This window comes from Cydia amplana, chromosome 9 (genome assembly GCF_948474715.1).
Source record: "Cydia amplana chromosome 9, ilCydAmpl1.1, whole genome shotgun sequence".
In the NCBI taxonomy this organism is placed as follows: domain Eukaryota; kingdom Metazoa; phylum Arthropoda; class Insecta; order Lepidoptera; family Tortricidae; genus Cydia; species Cydia amplana.
Window position 1 is genome coordinate 8592039 of NC_086077.1, and position 21682 is coordinate 8613720.

Consider the following 21682-nt stretch of genomic DNA (forward strand, 5'->3'; position numbering starts at 1 on the left):
ACATCTGTTAAACGTACCTAAAATTCTTGTTTTTAAAAAAGTTACTTATAAATTCATTTATCTTATACCTTTAAACGAGCAATTCTTGCATATTTATTTATCTTATACCTTTAAACGAGCAATTCTTGCATATTTATTTATTTATCTTATACCTTTAAACGAGCAATTCTTGCATATTTATTTATTTATTTATATATATATATATATTTCGGGGATCTCGGAAACGGCTCTAACGATTTCGATGAAATTTGGTATATGGGAGTTTTCGGGGGCGAAAAATCGATCTAGCTAGGTCTTATCTCTGGGAAAACGCTAATTTTTGAGATTTTATATGTTTTCCGAGCAAAGCTCGGTCTCCCAGATATTACCTATAGTAGAGAACCCTATTTTGTCCATCAGTATTCTGTTCAGGCAATCGGAAATAATAAAATTAACTGTCTTTGTGTGTCGATGACGTGCGCAGCATTACGCTGATTGTCTAAATATTTAATGGTGTGGTGATGCCGTTAAACGTACATATTTATATTTGCACTGTTTTGACATAATGTACCTATAAGACAACATTAAAAATAAAAAGCTAACAATATTATGAGATGAAAACTAAAAAAACAGGCTCCAATTCCTAATAAGTACCTATGTATAAATAATCTGCAAAGCTTTTTAAGATACATGTATAATCTGAAGAAGTAAATATATAAACTTGCGGGATTTTGTGATAATATTCAAGCACTACAAAGTGGCAATTTTAGGTGATTTTAACATTGACTTGCTTTCCAAAACAACAGAAAAAAAAGTTTTAATAGATTGTCTGAAAACAGCAGGGATGAGAGCTCTCGTCTCCTTCCCAACCAGAATATGTAAAACCACAGCAACTTGCATCGATCATGCCTACACCAACGTCCCGATACAGCATGTACTATCCGTAGAACCATATGATATGTTTGTGTCTGATCATAAATGCATAATTGTAAACCTCTCAATAATTAAAACCTTACAACTTAATAATGTAACCTGGAAACGTTTGTTCTCAGAAACAAACAAGCATAATTTTATTAACTCGCTTTTAAACTATGATTGGAATCGTATTCTATGTAAACAAATACGTCCTGACCTATTGTTTAATTCCATTGTTGACGTTATAACACACTTATATGACATTAATTTTCCACAAAAAAAATACCCTGTACGTAACATATCTAAAGTTTGGGCAAGTGAATCAGTAAAGAGTGCGCGTAATCAGTTACGTATAGCAAAAACATCTGCAACAATTAGTACAACAACACCCGTACAACCTTATTGTTCTGATCTACTAGCGCTTGAGAGTAGGTATGTAGCCGAATTATGTGCGAGTCGTAAACAATATATCAAAAATATTATATCAAAAAGCACTAATATCTGCCAAACATCATGGCGGGTGATTGCATCCGAAACGGGCAGAGGTAAGGCAAAAAACGATGCGCTTGATATACTGATAAGCGAGTCAGCTGGTCAGTCAGCTGAGTGCCGCGCCGCCGCCACCGCCGCGGCGCTGAACCGGTTCTACGTCGACGCAAACAAGAACACTGGAGCCCGCGCGGATATACCAGCCGCATTACGCTATCTGAGTAAGTATGTAAACAAGTACGTTGACCTAATTACAATTGAACCGTTTGATATGCAACTTGTAGAAAAAACGTTACAAAAAATTAAGCGTAAGGACTCTAGAGACATAAATGATATGTCCACGCGCTCTCTTGACCTAATACCTAAATTTGTTATTAGTATACTTTGTAATTTATTTAATAGATGTATAGAAACAGGCACTTATCCTAGTAACTTAAAAAATATTAAAGTACAACCGATCTACAAAGGTAAAGGAGAATTGAACAGATTAAAAAACTACAGGCCAATATCCCTTATACCACTGTTTTCTAAAGTGTTTGAAAACCTTTTATGTGATAAACTAATGTCTCACTTTAACTTAAATAACTTAATAAATAGGCAACAGTATGCCTATCAACAGGGCAGGTCGACGATTGATGCTGCGCGGGACGTGGTAACCAGAGTGACCGGCCATCTCGACGCCGGGCGACAGGTGGCCGCCATATTCTGCGACCTGTCGCGCGCTTTCGAGCTGGTCGCCCATCCTCTGATTCTGGCTAAGTTAGATCACTACGGCGTTAAGGGAAATTACCTTAATATAATCGCTTCCTTTTTAGCTGATCGCAGGCAACTAACTTCTGTCCGCGGAGCTAGATCTGACCTGTTGGAACTTGGTGACACTGCCGTACCTCAAGGCTCCGTTATGGGCAACAACCTGTTCTTAATACTTATGAACGATTTCACAACCGCCACCGACGATGCAGAATTTGTCATGTTCGCCGATGACGGTTGTGTGATCGTCTCAGCTCTAAATCAACAGGAACTTAGATCTAAACTTACCAAGGTAATGAACGACGTCGCATCATGGTTCTCAGTGAATGGAATGATACTGAACGTGGAAAAAACAAATATCATACAGTTTTGCTTACGTGAAAAAAAAGAACACAACCTAAATATCCACTGCAATAACGAACTTGTTCCCCAGGTGGACGAAGTAAAATACCTAGGTCTCATAATAGATTCCGGATTAACATGGAATCCCCATACTGACTCACTATGCGACCGTCTGTCTTCTGCCTGTTTCGCGCTCAGTAGACTGCGCCCCAGTCTACATCCTACCAACGTGAGGAAAGCCTATTTTGGCTACTTTCACGCCTTACTTACCTACGGTATAGAACTATGGGCAACATCAGCCAACCGCGACAGAATATTTAGATTTCAAAAGCGGGCAGTTCGTTACATGTGTGGGGTCCCCTGGGATCACCCCGCTCGTGAATTGTTCAAGGATGCCAAGATCCTTACCCTCCCGAGCTTGTATATTCTCGACGTAGCCAAGTATGTGAGAGGTAACCTTGAACAATTCCCGACGCGCGGCGACTCGCACAACTATAATACTAGGCGAAGAGGCGAACTGCGTCCACCATGTACGCGTCTAGCCAAGTCTAAAAAGTGTATCCCCTCAATAGGTCCTAAGATATATAACCACATACCCTTAGAGATTAAAAATGCGAATAGTAATCGAGGTTTCGTGAATAAACTTAAGGCTAAACTTATGTCTGAAGCGTACTACTCTGTTGACGAATTTTTCAACGGCGTGCACTCTTGAACTGGTTCACAATCCCATACTATTAAAATATGAATTTAACACGTCATAAATACACAAATTATATAATAAATTATAACCACTTGACTTCTTAACCAATTTAATATTATATACCTACCTGTAGACTGTTGTGTTGTTAACTAACCGCCTTCATTTAGATATAAATAGTTGTAAATATGAAATGTACCTAACTGACGTGTAAAACTATGTTTTATAAAGGAATAAATGAAATGAAAAAAAAAAATGTGAAGACATTTTCTACAATTCCTGTAAAACTATACAACCCAATTCTAATTACAGTGTATAACGAAACTTGCCATTTTAGACTAATGGACGCATATAATGAATAGCTTCTACACCATTAAATAAAAAACAAAGCAAAACAAAACCACTGAATTTAATATTTTGTGTAACAAACTGTAAATTAAATGCTTATTTTGGAAGTATGAAAGATGACGAAGGCCATAGGAGAACAGAATCTCTAAAACACACTGCGTTGGAAAGTGCATGTCAGAGTTACGTATCGTTTATTCAAGTCAGGTGGAGAGGCGATTAACAATTAGTGTGTCAATAGAAACACCGAGTTAACTTAACACCGATAATTACTTAAGTGTTGTTGAAGCGACAACCGCGGATAATCGTAGTGAGAACTTTTCTAAATGGACGTTAAGTAGTTAACTGTTGCATTATATTACCTACTTGTACCTGACACTATAGGTAATGTTAACACAATGATCCACATAATATACCTATGTATAAATGTATGACTAATTTTGGTAACGTAATGGAATACAGGCTATCCGATCATTCCGATCCAAACTCATCGCCTCCTATGAAAATCTAGTTCCGTCCAGATGCTCCAGTCATTGTTAAACCCTTCACGGATCGTTTCACAGAGGAATGACAACAATTACACATACGCCCTTTGATTCCACGTATCCGTGGTCATTGTTCGAGGATCAGTGTGATTAGTCGTGTCTCGGCTGCACTTACCCGTTGACACGGTGGCGTGTAAATAGGCTTCTGAAAAAAACACGTGTCAACCATTGTCAACACAATATGAGTCGTAAATTGAGTTATTATCTCTTTATATGTCGTGAATTCAACAGTAGTTGCAATTGATTGTACTGTAATTTAACTGGAATGTAGACATTATAAAAGTTGACTGCAGACGACTGCTATATTTTTGCATTAATTTTAAAAATAATTTTAACTTTAATCCACACTCAAATATTGTACCAGGCAAAAATTACCACATTAAAAAGTAAAAAATAAAATAAAATATATAAAAAATAATTAAAAAATTAAAAATAAACAAAAATAAAACCAAAATAAAATAACTTAATATATCTTTTTTTTAAAAAAGGGAACCGCCTTCAAAAAACTAACCCACTGAAAAGTACAAAATAATTATTATACGGCACCCCTTTACGTGTCCAGTCCCTATCCCGTCGTAAAGCCAAAAAGTAATGAATACCTAATAATAAGAAAATTAATAATCATCCGGGTAATTACTTAGTTTTTGAAGTCGGTGCCAAACCAAAATTTTTGAGAACCGATATTTTAGACAACGAAGAACGCTGCACTTACTTGCATTATAAATACATACTTAGTTTACTCATTAATTTAGTTCTTGTAGATTCTACGTACTCGTATTTTTTTCTGATTGGTAGTATAGACTGTTTGTTGGTTTGGCACCGCCTTCAAAAACTAAGTAATTACCCGGATGATTATTAATTTCCTTATTATTAGGTATTAATTACTTTTTGGCTTTACGACGGGATAGGGACTGGACACGTAAAGGGGTGCCGTATAATAATTATTTTGTACTTTTCAGTGGGTTAGTTTTTTGAAGGCGGTTCCCTTTTTTAAAAAAAAGATATATTAAGTTATTTTATTTTGGTTTTATTTTTGTTTATTTTTAATTTTTTAATTATTTTTTATATATTTTATTTTATTTTTTACTTTTTAGTGATAGGTAGGTACTTCATTTATTTTAGGTTTTGGGCTAAAATACTAGTTTGTTAGGCTCTCCGTTTAGTTTTGGGCTAGTAACTACCTACTAATGTTGGTGATGGCCTAACTCGATGATAATCGCGACACAACATAATACATATGACGTTTTGGTGCTAAACGATTTGTATGTATATTGATCCCACTCCCACTCCCATTCTCAGTCTCAGTCCGAGTCCGACTCCCACTCCCACTATTTTATCTAAATCGGTTTCAGCAACAAAAATTTGTTGGTAGGTATACCGATAGCATGGCCACCTACCGGGTCCAATTGGTTCTTCAAACCATCCATGTACTGTACACTAAAACCTTCTCCAGAATGTAACAAACACTCTTCTGAAAACCGTATCAAAATCGGTTCAGCCAAACGCGAGATAATCACGAACAAACATACACACATACATACGTACATACATACATACGGGTCAAACTGAGAACGTCCTTTTTTTAAAGGCAGTTAGAAAAAAGTTCATCGACCCACCTAGTGGAACTCTGCCACATAGGCACACGACGACAAGTCGGTTAACCAAAACAAAGTGTGCCTATGTTGCACCAAACCTAAGTTCCACTAGGTACAGCAAGGGTTCAGCATCAGCTCTATCTTGGGTACTGCTCTCCCAAGTGCTGATCATGATGTGATGGATGACCAAAACAGCGTGGGCCTATGTTGCACCAAACCCGAGTTCCACTAAGTACAGCCAGGGTTCAGCATCAGCTCTATCTTGGGTACTGTTCTCCCAAGTGCTCATCAAGATGTGACGGATGACCAAAATAGCGTGGGCCTATGTTGCACCAAACCTGAGTTCCACTATGTACATCCCGAGTTCCACTAGGTACATCCAGGGTTCAGCATCAGCTTTATCTTGGGTACTGCTCTCCCAAGTGCTCATCAAGGCGTGTCGGATGACCAAAACAGCATGAGCCTATGTTGCACCAAACCTGAGTTCCACTAGGTACAGCCAGGGTTCAGCATCAGCTCAGATCTATGTATACTAAAACCTTCTCCAGAATGTAAGAAACACTTTTCTGAAAACCGCATCAAAATCGGTTCAGCCAAACGCGAGATAATCGCGAACAAATATACATACATACGTACATACATACATACATACATACATACATACATACATACATACATACATACATACATACATACATACATACATACGAGTCAAACTGAGAACCTCCTTTTTTTTTGAAGGCGGTTAAAAACACCATCTATTTGTATTTTTTCTTACGCAGATTTTTTAAGGAACACGATTCTGATAACTTGATGATGATTGTTATGGTTTTGATCTTGTTTTGATTCCGTGCCCATCGTCTCGGTGATTAGTGCGCGTCTCACGCACAGTTTTCATTGCATACGTGACGATGTGTTTTTTTTTTTAATTTGGCCCATTGTCAAACGCTTCCTTGTAAACACGAGATTTAATGCTACAGAAGGAAAAATGTTGCATAGATGAAGAGGCGAAGACCGTACAACATTTACCCAATGCAATCCTAAATACAATCAGTGTACAATTCCTATAGGTACTAAATATATCTACGTTAATTAATTGGCTCACTTAGCGCCACTTGCACCATTTCACTAACCCGGGGTTAACCGGTTAAATCAGAAGTTACCATGGTTACTAGTATATTTTGACATTAAGTTAACGGTTTAACCGCTTAACCCTGGGTTAGTGGGATGGTGCAAGTGGGCCTTATAAGCTATAGGTACTTGATCGATGTTTATCTAAGCTGATTATACCTATCTCAATGTATAGTTAATACTTAATACACTACATACCGATTGAGCAAATGCTAACGAATCGGACGAGATCCTCGTGGCTACTGACCGATGTGTTTATAGTGCAGACTACGGCCTTTTCATTCACTAGACCATAACACATAATTTTAGCCGATATCAAAAAGGAGTTTCTATATTCAAAGTATCAAAGTAAAGCGTAATTAATCTCTGTTTAGGGACAGGTACAGTCAGCTGCACAGAACTGTACCCCCCTGCATAGAAGTTTCTATGCAAAGGTAATAAGCGAATAGTTTTGCTGACTGTACATCTATTGTAAGAATTAAAACGGTAGTTCTTTTTTTCAATAATTAACATATTGTGTTATCTGCATAAGGGGAGTTAGGTTACAAAATAAATGTTTAAGTGGTGGAATAAGATAGGTGACTTTCCCTTGCTATTTACCGATAGGTACGCATATTAAGTATGGCAGACGACAAACGTTTCTAGAACGTTCACATTGCCTGCCATATGTCATCAACTCATCAATGTCATCATCATCAAGATGTAGACTTGATGCATGTCTAACTAAAGTCTTACTCTTAATAATAAGAATTACACTTACGCCTTTGCGCCAGAGTGCTTTAACCGCCATGGATTCCCTGATGTGTGCAGTATAGTGTGCACACTTGACCAAATGTTTGCTGAATGCATTCTTGTTTGAGTCACTACAAAGCATGATAAGGGCATGACACAAATATTTCACCGTGTAAAAGTAGTTTAACGTCATACGGAAGTAATTTATACAGATAATGCAAGTTTTGAAGACGTGGATTTAAATATCAAGTCATTGGATTGGAAGGATTTAATGCAGATTTTGCAGATCTATTCAAACCTCAAGTAAAATTAAAGTTCAAACGAATAGTAATAAGGAATAGATAAATTGACTGCAGTCAGAGACATAATTATGCACATTTTACAACAGGAAGACATAACGTGGAAGTCTTATTTGAAGGTTACAATTTCGATCTAATAATGCTCATACAATCACTTAATTACAACGTTTATAATGTTATGTTACTGATTTGATTATTTCGTAGTTAAACTAATAATACCTAGTTTTGTCAGGTTCTACTGTAGCTTTCTAGTGATTATCTATGCTGCTTATTACAAGAATTGCGAAATAGTACAACTACGTAAAGTAAACACAAGGTCTTTTAGAGTATTGTTTCGATTTGTCGCTTAAACGGCTTTAAAATGGTATATACTTTTCATTATAGAAGGTAGTAATGTTGCAATATTTTACCAAGGTCTTGAGTTACCCAATAGCTACCATAAAAAGTATCCTTGAGCCAGTAAACACTAGGTCCTAGGTTATTCCTAAATAGGTGCATACTAGGTTAATGTAAGTCAAGTTTCAACGGGCAACGAGTTTTTAATTTGTTTCAAATTGCTTACTATATAGGAATGTTTTTACGAATTCGATATAATAAGTATATTTATTTACCTGCGTTCCTAGTTACAGTGTGTCTAGGTCAACTACTTATTTGATTCTCTAGTACTATGAATATGAACTACTAGTATGAACATCAGTCGAAGTCTTCACATGCAATATATTTTGCAAAGGACATAAAATATGAGATGCGTTAGTCTTAGTTTACGGAGGACACCATTTTGTTTTATTTGATAATGATTAAAATTTGTTTTAATTAAACAAACTTTTAAGTTGTAGGCACCTTATCTCATCTAATCTTTCATCTACTTACCTATATAATAGTGACATCGAATCGGTCGAAATTCGGTTAAACATTCAAAGTTAAACGCAGATGGCGCTGCAATCGTTTAAAAAAATCCAACGAAACAAATCATAGACTTCTGTCATTTTTGTTTCCTGTATACCTAATAGTACCTATACCTTTGGGTTTTTAACCTCATTCCGAACTAGTGTGACATAGTTCGAATTTCGTATTTTGTTGATGTCGTTCATGCGGGCTCACGTACAGTACTCGGCGATAAATATTGCACATCGGAATTTCGGCTTCGTAGAGCGGTGTCTCGTTCTCTCTCGTTGTCTTTTTCTGAAGATCGGTGTGCAATATTTATCGACGGGTACTGTAGGTACTTACCCCACATTGTTTAGAAAATCAAAACGAAAGTACTCTGAAAATACCCCAAAATGGCACAAGCTCACCTGATCTTAATGGAGTTCACTTTGTTATTAAAGTTTAGGTACTTACTCGTAGTTCCAATTTAGTAGGTCCCTTTTAGTTCTTGATGCCAGTAATTTCAAACGTTCGGTTAGTTCTGTAAACTCCCAATTAATTTAAAACACAGCATGTTTATTGTGTTACCTACAATGAATTGCCATGAACTTAGAATGTAAGTCAGTTTAGTACAAAACTGTTTGTTTTCAGTTTTCTTCGTACCGCAGCGATGGGTGATGGCAATCATGGGTTTCCTGGCGGTGGCCAACGCGTACACCATGCGGGTGTGTCTCAACATCGCGATTACGCAAATGGTGCGACGGAAGGCCGCCTCCACCGGCTACGCTGAGGGTTCGTGCCCGGCTGAGGTCGAGGAAACTACGGCTGATCCTAATGTAAGTACCTAAGTGGCAAGTTAATCTGTAACCACCATTCGGGTATGCCTCCGCGTCGCTGTAACAGATGCAGATGCTTTGGTGGGCTAATTCCGCCAGCTATGATGAGGGTTTTTGCCGATAAGGAGGTCAAGAAAACCACGCCGGACTTTAATACGAATAGGTGGTAAGATATACGAACTGTAATTGTTGCGTCGGTGAGTTTCTTGTACTTACGAACATCGCCATCACGCACGCAGTGGAGCGTCGCGTCGGTGACCAAAAAGGATCCTACTTAATATGTAAGTTAGAGTATTAATATTACAATCTCTAATCCAGCCATACTCTAAGTGTGTTCCGCGGAACCCTAGGGTTCCGCGACACCCCTGCAGGGGCTCCGCAAGAATTTAGAACACTATGCCTTAGTCGCCTCGAAAAATTTTACTATGCCGCCACCGTATTGTAGGATTCCATCAAGTATTTCGCTTTCCAAAAGGGTTCCGTCAAAAAAAAAAGATTGAGAACCGCTGCTCTAATCCAATAAGCGGTGACGGTTACCTGCATAAAACCACGGCAAATGAACGATCTAAATGTGCTGGCTCAGCCTGGAAAATCAAGATGGGTAGATACTAAAAAGGAGCAAGCAAAGCAAGGACTAGGAGCAATACGCTAAAAATATACAATTTTACTATAGGGAGCTAACTAGTTTTTTTTAATAGCTTGTCCAATAAAACTAAAATTAGGTTAGTCACTTAATTATTTACCTAACTACAAATTGCTACTCATTATTATTAGTTGTGTCATTGTTGATTGAGCTGTGGGTGTGGGCGTCTGTGAAATTGAGACATATATACCTATCACATTATGGTCATAGATTATTAATTACCTTTATACTCGTAGTAGAATAGATACCTACCTACCTATTAATATATCTTCACATATTAAATAGGTTAATAGTCCGTAACTTTAATAACTATCCGTTTTATGAGTCAGCTTAGCCAGGACTGCGAATGTAAAAAACATGATGATGAGTCCCTAGAAAACTTTTCCAGGACTAATTTAAGATAAGAGTTTATAATACCTAAATAATAACACAAAAATGCAGTTGCTACACCTACTATAACTATAACAATTTGTAGGCCTCCGTTGCGAAATTACAAACTCAGATTTTTTTCTAGATATACTTAAATAAAAAAATACTAAAGAACAGAGTCATTTGTGTTTATCCTTTCAGGATTTATCCGGTTTCGACTGGAACGAAGAAACCCAAGGTATAATACTCAGCGCGTTCTACTACGGCTACATAGTGACGCACTTGCCTGGAGGCATGCTGGCCGAGAGATTTGGCGGCAAGTACTCGCTGGGCTTCGGCGTGCTGAGCACGGCCGTGTTCACCTTGCTGACGCCGTGGGCGGTCAGCGTGGGGGGCGCCACTGGACTTATTGTGCTGAGGGTGCTGGAAGGACTGGGAGAGGTGAGACTCGTTTTTTATTTGTACTCACTTGCGTGTTTTGAGCACTGTAATCTTCACGTAGCTAACACCGTGCGCGATAACCATGGTTGGCGCCACTGTGCTTATTGAGTCGAAGGTGCTCGAAGGCTGGGAAAGATGAACACAACTAATCTAATGTCGGCTGTATTCACACTCGTCAAGAGCCTCGCCGAGTCTCGGCACCGCTGATCTAATTGGAGAAGCGCGAGACGAGACAAGGAAGAGCAAGACGAGAAGGCATGTACACACTCGTTCTTGGCCTGTCTCGGGATCTCTCGACGAGTTTGTACAGCCCGCATAATGTACAAAAACTAAAGCGTGCACAAGAACAAAAAAAAAAGAAAGTGAATCAATGGAGGTTTTCGCGTGGAGGCATACGTGCCATAACATCCTACCATACGATTCCTTTTAGATTAAGTTTATGACCCTCGATACATACCATTGCCGGAGAAATAAGAATTCCTACGAACATATTGAACATAAATCATTTTAGTATCATAATACGTCTTAGATTATAATAAAACCTTTGGCCTTTTCAGGGTACCACATTCCCAGCATTAAACGCCATGCTGGCTCGGTGGGCCCCCATCACCGAGCGGGGCCGCATGGGCTCACTAGTGTTCGGAGGGGCGCAGATTGGCAACATCGCCGGCACTTACCTCTCCGGACTCATCATGAAGGAGACTGGCGACTGGCAATCGGTGTTCTACCTCTTCGGTGCTGTTAGCATACTGTGGTTTATTCTATGGGTAAGAAACTACTTACTTGCTTCTAAGAATTAGGTACGGAAACGTGAGCAATACAATGGACAAGAAAATTATGAGGTGCACTATTAGGTACCTCTTATAACAGCGGATTGCTAGGTATCATACCGAGAGAGGTGTATTTATAAAAACCTAAGATACATGATGTTTGCTTTTAGACATCTTTGTGATGAATAAAAATTATAGTTAGGTAGGTAGTGTTAATCAGTGATATATGAATTCATGTGACCCCACCACACGAATTCTTGGATATATTTGTCTCCTTGTATACAGACATAAAGAACTATCAGAACAATATATTAAGCAAACTGGTTTTTTTAACAGTCGGTGCTCTGCTACAACGACCCCGAGTCCCACCCGTTCATTTCCGATAAGGAAAAAAAATATCTGGAGGAAGCCCTGGGCAGCCACCGAAACAGTCAGCCTTCGGCCATCCCGTGGAAGGCCATCTTCATGTCTGTGCCGTTGTGGGCCCTTGTGTGTGCCCAGGTAAGTGAACAAAGGTCAACTACTCACTACATAATTGTCTTAAGTGAATCAATTTCTATTACTACAACACATTTACACTTGACCTAAAAGATAGGAACTCCATTTGTTACTGGGTTACCTGCGTTGTAGATATTTGACTTTTGTATTTCCTAAACTTAATAAAATATAAATAAATTAATTGTAATTACACCAATATTATGTGCATGTTCGAGTATTTATTACACCGGTAAAATTATCATTATGAAAATTTATAGTGTAGGAAAGTCATATTTATCACGATAAGGAAGCAACACACATTTGCATAGCTGCTAGGTGACGGTCAATAGAATTATTCCAATATAATACTTATATTATATTATATCTAATTATACTTATTAGAATTATGTTATACCTAACGTTGTTCGGAAGTTCCTCTTCTTCCCGTAAACTCGGCTGCTTTCCATCCATAAGTACCACCACTTAAAATGGAGCGATGCTAATCCTGACGTCAAACAAACATTAGTTACGTACAAAATGAAAGCTTACCCCTAGTTGACTCAAACGTCCTTACCACGTTACAGATCGGCCATGACTACGGATACTTCACGATGGTGACGGACCTGCCCAAATACATGACCGGCGTGTTGAAGTTCGACATCCACCGAACGGGGACGCTGGCGGCGCTCCCGTACGCGGTCATGTGGATATGCTCCATCGTGTTCGGCTGGATGTGCGACAAGATCGTCAAGCACAACTGGATGACGGTTACTAATGCCAGGAAAACGTTTACAACGATAGGTGAGAACTCAAGTTTCAATTATCAAAGATGAAGTTTTCGAGCCGAATCACTCTTCAACCAATGCAATCATATTTTATGTTAACTGTAGGCGACATCCGAAAGAATAGGTAGTATATGAATCATCATCAAATATCGATGAATGATAGAAGAAAGGTAGTCGTAGTAGTGAGATATTCTTTGTATCTAAGGAAGGACCACCTGTTAAATGCAACATTAAAGCGGAATCTGACTTCTTCTGTCACATGCGTGTTGTTTTTTCTCAATAAACATTTTTTCTAAAACAATCCTTAGTTTGATACCTGTATTAATTGACGATTGGTAATTTTCAGCGTCAGTAGGCCCAGGAATCTGCATGATCCTGGCCTCATACTCGGGCTGCGACACGACGACCGTTGTGATCCTGTTCACCGCCTCCATGGCCCTTATGGGGGCCTTCTACCCCGGCATGAAGGTCAACGCGCTGGACCTGAGCTCCAATTACGCGGGCACCATCATGGCCATTGTGAATGGCATCGGGGCGATCACAGGCATCATTGCTCCGTATTTAGTGGGGCTGCTGACGCCTGATGTGAGTAGTGTCATTATGACAATTTTGGCAGAAAGTAAACTTGAAATTACCGATTCCATACCTTAATAAAATCCTTGCTTTCCCTGAAATATCTCAAATCAAATATTTTTTCCCGTCAAGTTACATAATTAGGTACATACTTGTTCTTTCGTGTAGTCAGATGCACATATACAGCATACAGTATTGAAATTGAAGCAAAATCACAGAGTGCCTCCACTTTTTTTTTCAGAGCACCTTAGTGCAATGGCGGCTCGTATTCTGGATAACCCTCGCCGTGTTCATCGTGACGAACCTGGTGTTCGTGGCGTGGGCCTCCGGCGACGAGCAGTGGTGGAACATCACCGCCCAGGACCCTCGGAAGCAGCAGGAGGCCGAGATGACGCGATCCGTCAACGCGGAGATCAAATTGTAACTGTTGGATGCACGAAAATGAGGGAATTCATTGTATGTGTAATGTAAAAACTGGATTTTAGACGTCAACGTCAAAAATTAACCGCTTGGCACCTATCCGTTGCAGGCTGTTGATGAAAAAGTGAGAAACTTATATTTCCACTTTTATTAAATCTGTGTCGAACTAGGTTAAAAAAGCGACGGACAGTTAAAGTATGAACGTGCATAGACAAAATAGTGTCAGTGATGTAGTAGCCAACAATGGTGCAAAAAAGAAAATATGATCAATGGAGAACATGAGCAGACATTGAAATGTCGGTAGGTAACCGTCATTCGAAGTTTCGAACAGTACGGCTGCCAGTAGTTTGACACTCACATATTCGCTAGCGTGTGCGTAACTTACTATCTAACCATCACGCTCGTACTCGCATAGGTATTAGTGCGAGAGAGATGTATAAAAAGTAAATTACGCAGACGTGAGCGAATATGTCAGTTTGACACTGCTAAAAGAGTTGTGGTACGGCGGATACTGGGCCCTTGGGAGTGATTGGATATGAGTGTTAAGAGAACTAATGTACCTATGTAGCGTTTACGTGTAGTAGTACTTAAGTATTATACATATTTAAATTAAACTTTATAGGATTTTTATATAAATTGACAATGTCGAGGCTTTAGCTAAAGCAGGTTCTTGGAGAAGTTGGAGAGGACAGATCAAAAACAAATCAGCTGATTATGTGATTATACTTATGTCGTCCACTTAGGTAGTTAATCATAAGTACCTAGCTAATAGGGAAATATAGCGTTTAATGATAGATATAAGGTTTATTAGGGAAAAAAATATTGTAATCCACAGCCAGCCAGTGTAGTGTAGTCTGATAGTAATTTAAAATAGAGACATCCAAAATATCAAATAAAAAAATTAAATATAAATAAATAAATGTTAACGGTGATGTTTTAGGTTCAATATACAGGCTGTATCTTAACGCCTAAATAACTATAAATACGCGCGCGTAGCGAGGGAAAACCACAGCGCCGAAAACAAAAACAGTTCTGAGAACGCAACTCATGCTAGACCGCCTGTTAGGCGTATTTGGAAAAGGCCTAACTCTAACTTAGGCCAAGATAAGTATGCAACGATTTTGAGAGCACACGCTGTGCAAGTGTTATTTATACGTCATAATTTCATAGAAGTTTGACGTTTAAAACAACACTTCACGCGGTTTGTCATTTCATAGTTCGTATTTTTAAGATTGCATTATTTTGCAATGGGCTGGTTATGTCTGCCGAATGCCGGACGACTTATGGGCCAAGTTAACCACGGAGTGGGAGCAGAGTCTAACCGGGGATCCGGCAGACCTCGTCGGCGATAACTTGGACTCCTTTTTGAGCTAGACCTAAGCACTAAACAGAGGCGAGTGGAAAAAGAGGGGGACAGCCTTTGCCCAGCAGGGCCAGCAGTGGGACATAGTGGGCTCCGAATAATAATAAAATATTTTTGCATATTCTTTCAAAAATGCCGTGGTATAAAAATTGGATTGTATCAAAGGGGAACATAATTAATCGAACCTTGTGACTTTGAGTTTCTCGCTACGCTCGTGAGTTAAAGAATTTTAAATTTGATTGGGACTTAAAATCAGCTCTCGCACCCCAAACCATCTTTGCTCTCTTGTTTCAAAAACAACTTTTATATTATGAAGTAAATAGAAGTAAGTTAACATCCACCTGTTTTATAACTCATATGAAGTATTTTGTAATTATAATTTATAATATTAAGTGTTTCTTTCCTAATTGTTGTAAATATAATCTAAGTTATCTTAATTCGGACTTATAAAATATTTCTTAAAAGTATAAAATATGTAGCTATCTGTATTGTGTATTTATAAAACAAGTATTATAATCGTGTACATGATAATGAGGTACATGGTAATCAGCTACTATGTATAAATATAAGTTCCCCCTATATGCAGACATGCAGGGGTGCATTTTACGGACTGTACTTGACACGGCTTGCTGTCTTACAGCTAGGCAGTTATAACACTGGACACGATTCGCACGTCGCTCCGATGTTTGAGCGAGGCAACGCTATGCGCGTATTATAGCGACATCCCGCTCGCCATTGACATAGATATCTAGGGACTGGCTTTACGGGCAATAATAATGAGGCATGACAGGGGCCAGTACAGCGGTGTGAAATCGCTACAACGCGATTGGTTGACGAGTTCGCATCACGCGCGCGATTGGTTGACGAGTTCGCATTACGCGCGCAATATGGTCGCAAGCGCAACTAGTCGGGTTAGCGTTAGACTGCACGATTGGCTGGAATTCGTGGGAAGCACCACTGAACTAGTACGATGTTTAGTGCCCCATTAGCCCGTCCTTATATTATACGTCAATGCCGCTCGCACATCGGAGGATCGTGCCAATCGCATCCAGTGTGATAGCCGCCTTAGACAATGATCTGTTTAAATTAGAATCACACTTTGGATTTGAATATGTTTTCATTTATATTAACAAAGGCACTTTTAAATTATGTATGTATCTACCAACGGTTTTGTTAACATACTTAAGAAAATGTATCACTGAAGGGCTGTGAACATGTTTGATTAAGGTATTTCCTAAAAATTGCCCTCAAAGTGCATTTGTGCCATTATATAGGTATTATTTTATACGGATGAGTGAGATATTCGAACAAAACGACAAGACAAAAGTACAATATCAAGATTAATTTGTTAAATAAAAACATTGCTTGAATTCATTGAAGTTTTATTGATGTAATTGCATTTATATCTATTAAAAACGTATCGTATGTAGATTTTAGGTAGATAGCTTTTCAGTTTTTACACACATGTGCTTTAGGTTTTCGAAGTCATTAGAGGCGAAAAATCTAAGTACCTACACATATACCTACCTACATAATATCTATACACAGTTCACAGTTTATTCAGAGTTTTCTCGATATTTCTTTCTCAGAAATGTGGTAAGCAAAATTTGTAATATAAGTAAATTGCGCATTATGAATAAGCTACGTTTTATATCGTAAATATTTTATGGCTATACGATAGGTGTAGAAATTTTATCACGCAACAATGGAAGCATACACTATTTTTCTTGTGCTTTTTATAATATTAAGCATACAACAGGTATGGCTTTCTTACACACTATTTAGGTAAATTATTAGTAGGTATAACATTATTTTTGGCTTACAAAAATAAATAAGCAACTTTAAAACAAAAACAAATTATTTAATCTAATATTTTAAAATATGTTGGTTGTGAATGGCGAAAACGCTTTTTCTTTATTAATATGACATCAATGAACTTAATTAATAATAAAGGTAATTGACTTATTATTATAATAAGTCAATTAATCATTTTAAGTCTTGTTGTAAAGTAAGCGGTGTTATGTCTCACATAGAAAGAATGAATGCTGAAGAAATGCTCAAATTCAAATAGGTACATAAAACATTTATTTTTCAGTATAATGCAATGAGATATGAAGTACCAAGTGAGTTTCGATTTATAAACTATGTACAAACTGAGTATTATCTACCAAAGAAACGAACAATACCATGGAACAGAAGAAAATATTCAAGAAGACGTTTTCTGTAATTAAAGTCCTATTATATGTAGCATGTCATAAAATTATTTTTACTTTAGATTAAACTACAAAATTTTGCCTAACCACACTGGCACCGCATTCTAGCCCCAACCGCACTGCTGTGCATGGTCGAGCTACGCAGGGTGGGTACAGTACAAAAACGCTTTGTATCAAAATGTAGGTGTAGATCAGGGATGTTGCGGATACCGATTTTTTGACATCCGCGGATGCGGATGCGGATTTTTAAAGGCTCACATCAGCGGATGCGGATGCGGATGTCAAGATCGGTACATAAAAAACGTCAAAATTACATTTTAGTAATTTTTTTTTCAAAAAACCGGCCAAGTGCGAGTCGGACTCGCGTTCCAAGGGTTCCGTACATTAAGTCCCACTCACGCTTGACTGCTCATTTTTAATAGGTTTTTTTGGCTAACGACTAAATTACCTAGCACTTACGCCAATGCTAAGACGTTCCTGTACCGACCTGTTCCACATCCGCATTAAACTCCGCATCGATTTTATGCTGATGTGGATGCAGATGCGGATGTTGAAAATAATGCGGAAGTTCCGCGGTTGCGGATGCGAATATTCACAACATCCCTGGGTAGATACTTCCACAACAGCGCACGAGCACGCTACGCACGGACTGACATCACTGATACACACGTGACCTGTTCCAAAGTGCCGCCCACGCACATGCTATACGATCTGAACTACAAACTGCTAAAAAAGCTATCATCCTCATGATTCTGGTGTCCAAATGTTGTGGATTGGCTAATGCTAAAGTATTCACATAACATTTGTTATCCCCACTCATTAACTTCAGAATCGTAAAACTCTTCCAAATTCACTCTTCTTACACTCGGGGGCAAAGTCCCATAACTTTCAAACAGTTCATTGTAAGACCAGGGGAAAATATGGGTCAGTCCATTTTTATCATAAATTATAGTGTTGCTGTCTGACTCACTGGGTTTTGATGATTTTTCAGTTTGCAGCTTTTTGTACAGATCTTCAAGAGATGGTTGGAATGGGTTTGTTTGTTTTTGTTTCTTTGAAGCAACTGTAAGACGAGATACATAAAATTACAATAGTATGTAAAAGAGTAAAAGTATAATTAGGTTACACAAATTGTAACTGGTGCTAGTCATACTAACACTATATTAACTAAGGCAGCGGCTTTATTAAGATGTCGTCAAACACAAACTAAAGAAGAACATAGCTTAAAGATATTTTCTAGTCGTTGACACTAACACCATAGCATTAACAACTATGAGGAAACTACTACAAATGAGTAGAGCCAGACAAAGTTATATGCCATTTCCAGTGGTAAAGTGTGGCAATATCATCATTAAAGTCAATGTTCTATGAAAATATAATGTTTATAATGACACTTCCTCATTCTGTTCTGTTTAAGTCAGTGCAAATTATCTTAGACGGACTGTATGAGTTAACTGAAGTTGGAATAATGTTATTTACCAATTTCCCTCAGCATCTGTAACTGTTCCGGCAAGTAGTGAGAGAAGCGACAAATGCTCCCAAACTGACATTCTCCCCTCACAAACCGACTGCATGGTTTTTTCACACTTTCTTCTACCAGGATAGTCTCCGGTTCTGAAATTATATAAAATTTAACTTATCTCACAATCAATAAACAAATCTTTCTTATGAAATTAAACCTGACCTGCTAGCATGAGTTGCGTTCTCGCGCGCGACTCCATAAATCTTGCACGACAGAACACAACTCATGCTAGACGGTCATTTTATTTGTAAATATATTTCAACCTTGTTGCATCATAGCTAACAAACAATGACATTTATATAATAAATTAGCAAAGGACCAAAATATCACCTAAATATTTAAATTACCTTTATACTGTTGATAATGTTCTTGGACTATTTTTTGATGTACAAGCCCTTTATTGTGCGTTTTCACGATTGCCGGCGTAGCAACCATCGTCTTGTCACAATATTCACAGTGGTAGCGTTTACCCATGTTTAGGTACCGTAATTGTAAATCCTAGATTCATTAATGCATAACCAAACTCATGTTATATGTATATTACATAGTTAATTTTATTTACATTCAAGAATTATGTTTAATGTTTATCAATAGGTTTCAAAATACCAATACCATATGACGTACATTGACATTGACAATATGATATTATTGACATTGACATACATGGGCTCCACAGACATTTTGACGACTGAAAGTTAGTCCAGACTTTGGTCCAGACGGGACCAAGGGCAACCAAGGGGCAGCCAAATTGTCAATTTGATCAGAAATGAATTTGGCGTAAATTTTATCTAGCATTCACGCGTAAATGTTCACAATCATACAATTGAATCAAGTGGGATCGGCAAACCGATGTCCTTGAATTTCATTTTTGCGTCCGCACTACTCAATTATATTGACAATTTAATCAGATTGTGCGAACAACTGTACCGACTAGACTGGCCTTAACGTCGAAAAGTAGGTATCAAAAATCCCATGCGATTTGTTGTAACGTTAGTAGAGCCCTAAAGAAAGATTGTCAATTCAATAAGTTCAGAAACATTTAGAGGTTGTTGTTATTGTTATACCCCCTACCGTTAGAAAACGAAAAAGGGACTTCCCCACAAAGTGCATATACTTAATGACAAACATAATATAATTATTATCCTTGAAACCGCATTTATTCGTGTGGTGTCCATTTTATAACTTTTATTGCATGATATTTGCCTAATAGGATAGGATTTATGCCTAATAGGAGGACTCGACCACTATGTATTTACCAACTAAGATTGAAATGAAATAAATTATTATCTTATCTTATCTTATTTGCGAAGATGACAGATGACAATGTTTCATCTTGAAGGCCTACCGCGAACCGGAAAATCGAAATTTCTATCACTTGATTTCTATCATTTTATTTCTATTTGTTTCGAGCGAGAGAGAGGCAGATAAAGAAATTTCGATTTCCCTCATTACCCTGTTTCGCGGTAGGCCCCATCCTAGTACCTTAGTGTCACACAGGCTATATAATATAGGTAGTAGGTATATTTTTAGGGGGGTTTATAAACCTACATCACAGATTATATAATAGTTCTTACTACATACCTAAATGTAGAAAACCATATATGTATGTACCTACAATCTACAACATATTTTTACTCTTCAATATGTTCTCACTTCTCACTGCTTGGGTGAAAAGTTGTACAGCTTGGCAAAAAAGAGTAGAAATTAAAAAGTGGCAACATTGTAGTGTCGTCCCTTTCAAACCAATTTATATAAGAAAATGGGACGACACTACTTTTTAATTTCTACTCTTTTTTGCCAAGCTGTACGTGCCATACGAAACCAGTCTATTATAGCACTTCGCGCCTTACAATTTACAGTCCCTGGCTATCTTTAAAATTTCTAAATTAGAATATTACGCTTCCTCGGGATTTTAAATCAGCACTCGCAGCGAAAACTACCTAACTTAGCTCTCTTGTTGACCTAATATCTATTAGGATTAGGATAGGAAATCCGGAAAAATGGAAGGAAAGCTTCAGTTAAATTTAGTTAGGAGATGAAAGCATTCAGCATATTATTTTTATTAAAAACCGAACGACCCAAGTCTTGGAGACCCAAGTATTTTAAGTCATAAGTCAGCAAGTTAATAGGTACTCGTATTAGGTACTGATTTGCTTGCACGATAATTTAAATATATGACGTAGTAAGTATTTACATTTTCTAACTACTTAAATACCTTAAAATTTACATACTTATATATAAATGAAACCATAATCAATGCCTAGCTAGTCTGGGTTTCTGCGCTGAAATCAATACAAAAACGTAAATCTACATTTTAGTAGTTTTCTTATAGTAGCCCGAATCTACTTTGCCTTAAACGTAAAATAGAGTCCAGACGAGCTGGGCAAATCGACCGATTTGATCAGGAAAATAATTGGCGCCATGCAATCTCATCTAGCGTCCACACGTACACAAATGTAATCACCAATTTGCATTCCATAGATATTAACTTCGAAAATTGGCATTTTTGTGTCCGCACCTGATTTGATCGGGGAATCAAATTGGCGTTTGCGTCCGCACGGCCTGATTCGATCGGACAATTTCA

At 38.0% G+C, this 21682-nt stretch overlaps 2 protein-coding genes across 3 annotated transcripts in view; one reads left to right on the top strand and one right to left on the bottom strand.

The window, feature by feature from the left end:
- LOC134651063 (putative inorganic phosphate cotransporter) overlaps positions 1-14039 on the top strand; it is a 37191-nt gene extending 23152 nt beyond the window's left edge. For both annotated transcript variants that reach the window (XM_063506048.1, XM_063506049.1), the window contains exons 2-8: positions 9338-9522; positions 10736-10975; positions 11533-11742; positions 12082-12246; positions 12807-13023; positions 13354-13592; positions 13822-14039. In XM_063506048.1, the coding sequence (XP_063362118.1) occupies positions 9338-9522; positions 10736-10975; positions 11533-11742; positions 12082-12246; positions 12807-13023; positions 13354-13592; positions 13822-14004 (1439 nt within the window). In that variant the 3' untranslated portion in view covers positions 14005-14039. The remainder of the gene's footprint in view (positions 1-9337; positions 9523-10735; positions 10976-11532; positions 11743-12081; positions 12247-12806; positions 13024-13353; positions 13593-13821) is intronic.
- Positions 14040-18352: 4313 nt separating this feature from the next.
- On the bottom strand, positions 18353-19603 carry LOC134650696 (zinc finger matrin-type protein 5). Its single transcript, XM_063505628.1, has 3 exons — positions 19446-19603; positions 19056-19190; positions 18353-18639 (listed from the first exon to the last, which is right to left on the bottom strand). The coding sequence occupies exons 1-3, from the start codon at positions 19570-19572 to the stop codon at positions 18383-18385; spliced, it is 519 nt and encodes a 172-aa protein (XP_063361698.1). The 5' UTR covers positions 19573-19603; the 3' UTR covers positions 18353-18382.
- Positions 19604-21682: the final 2079 nt, after the last annotated feature.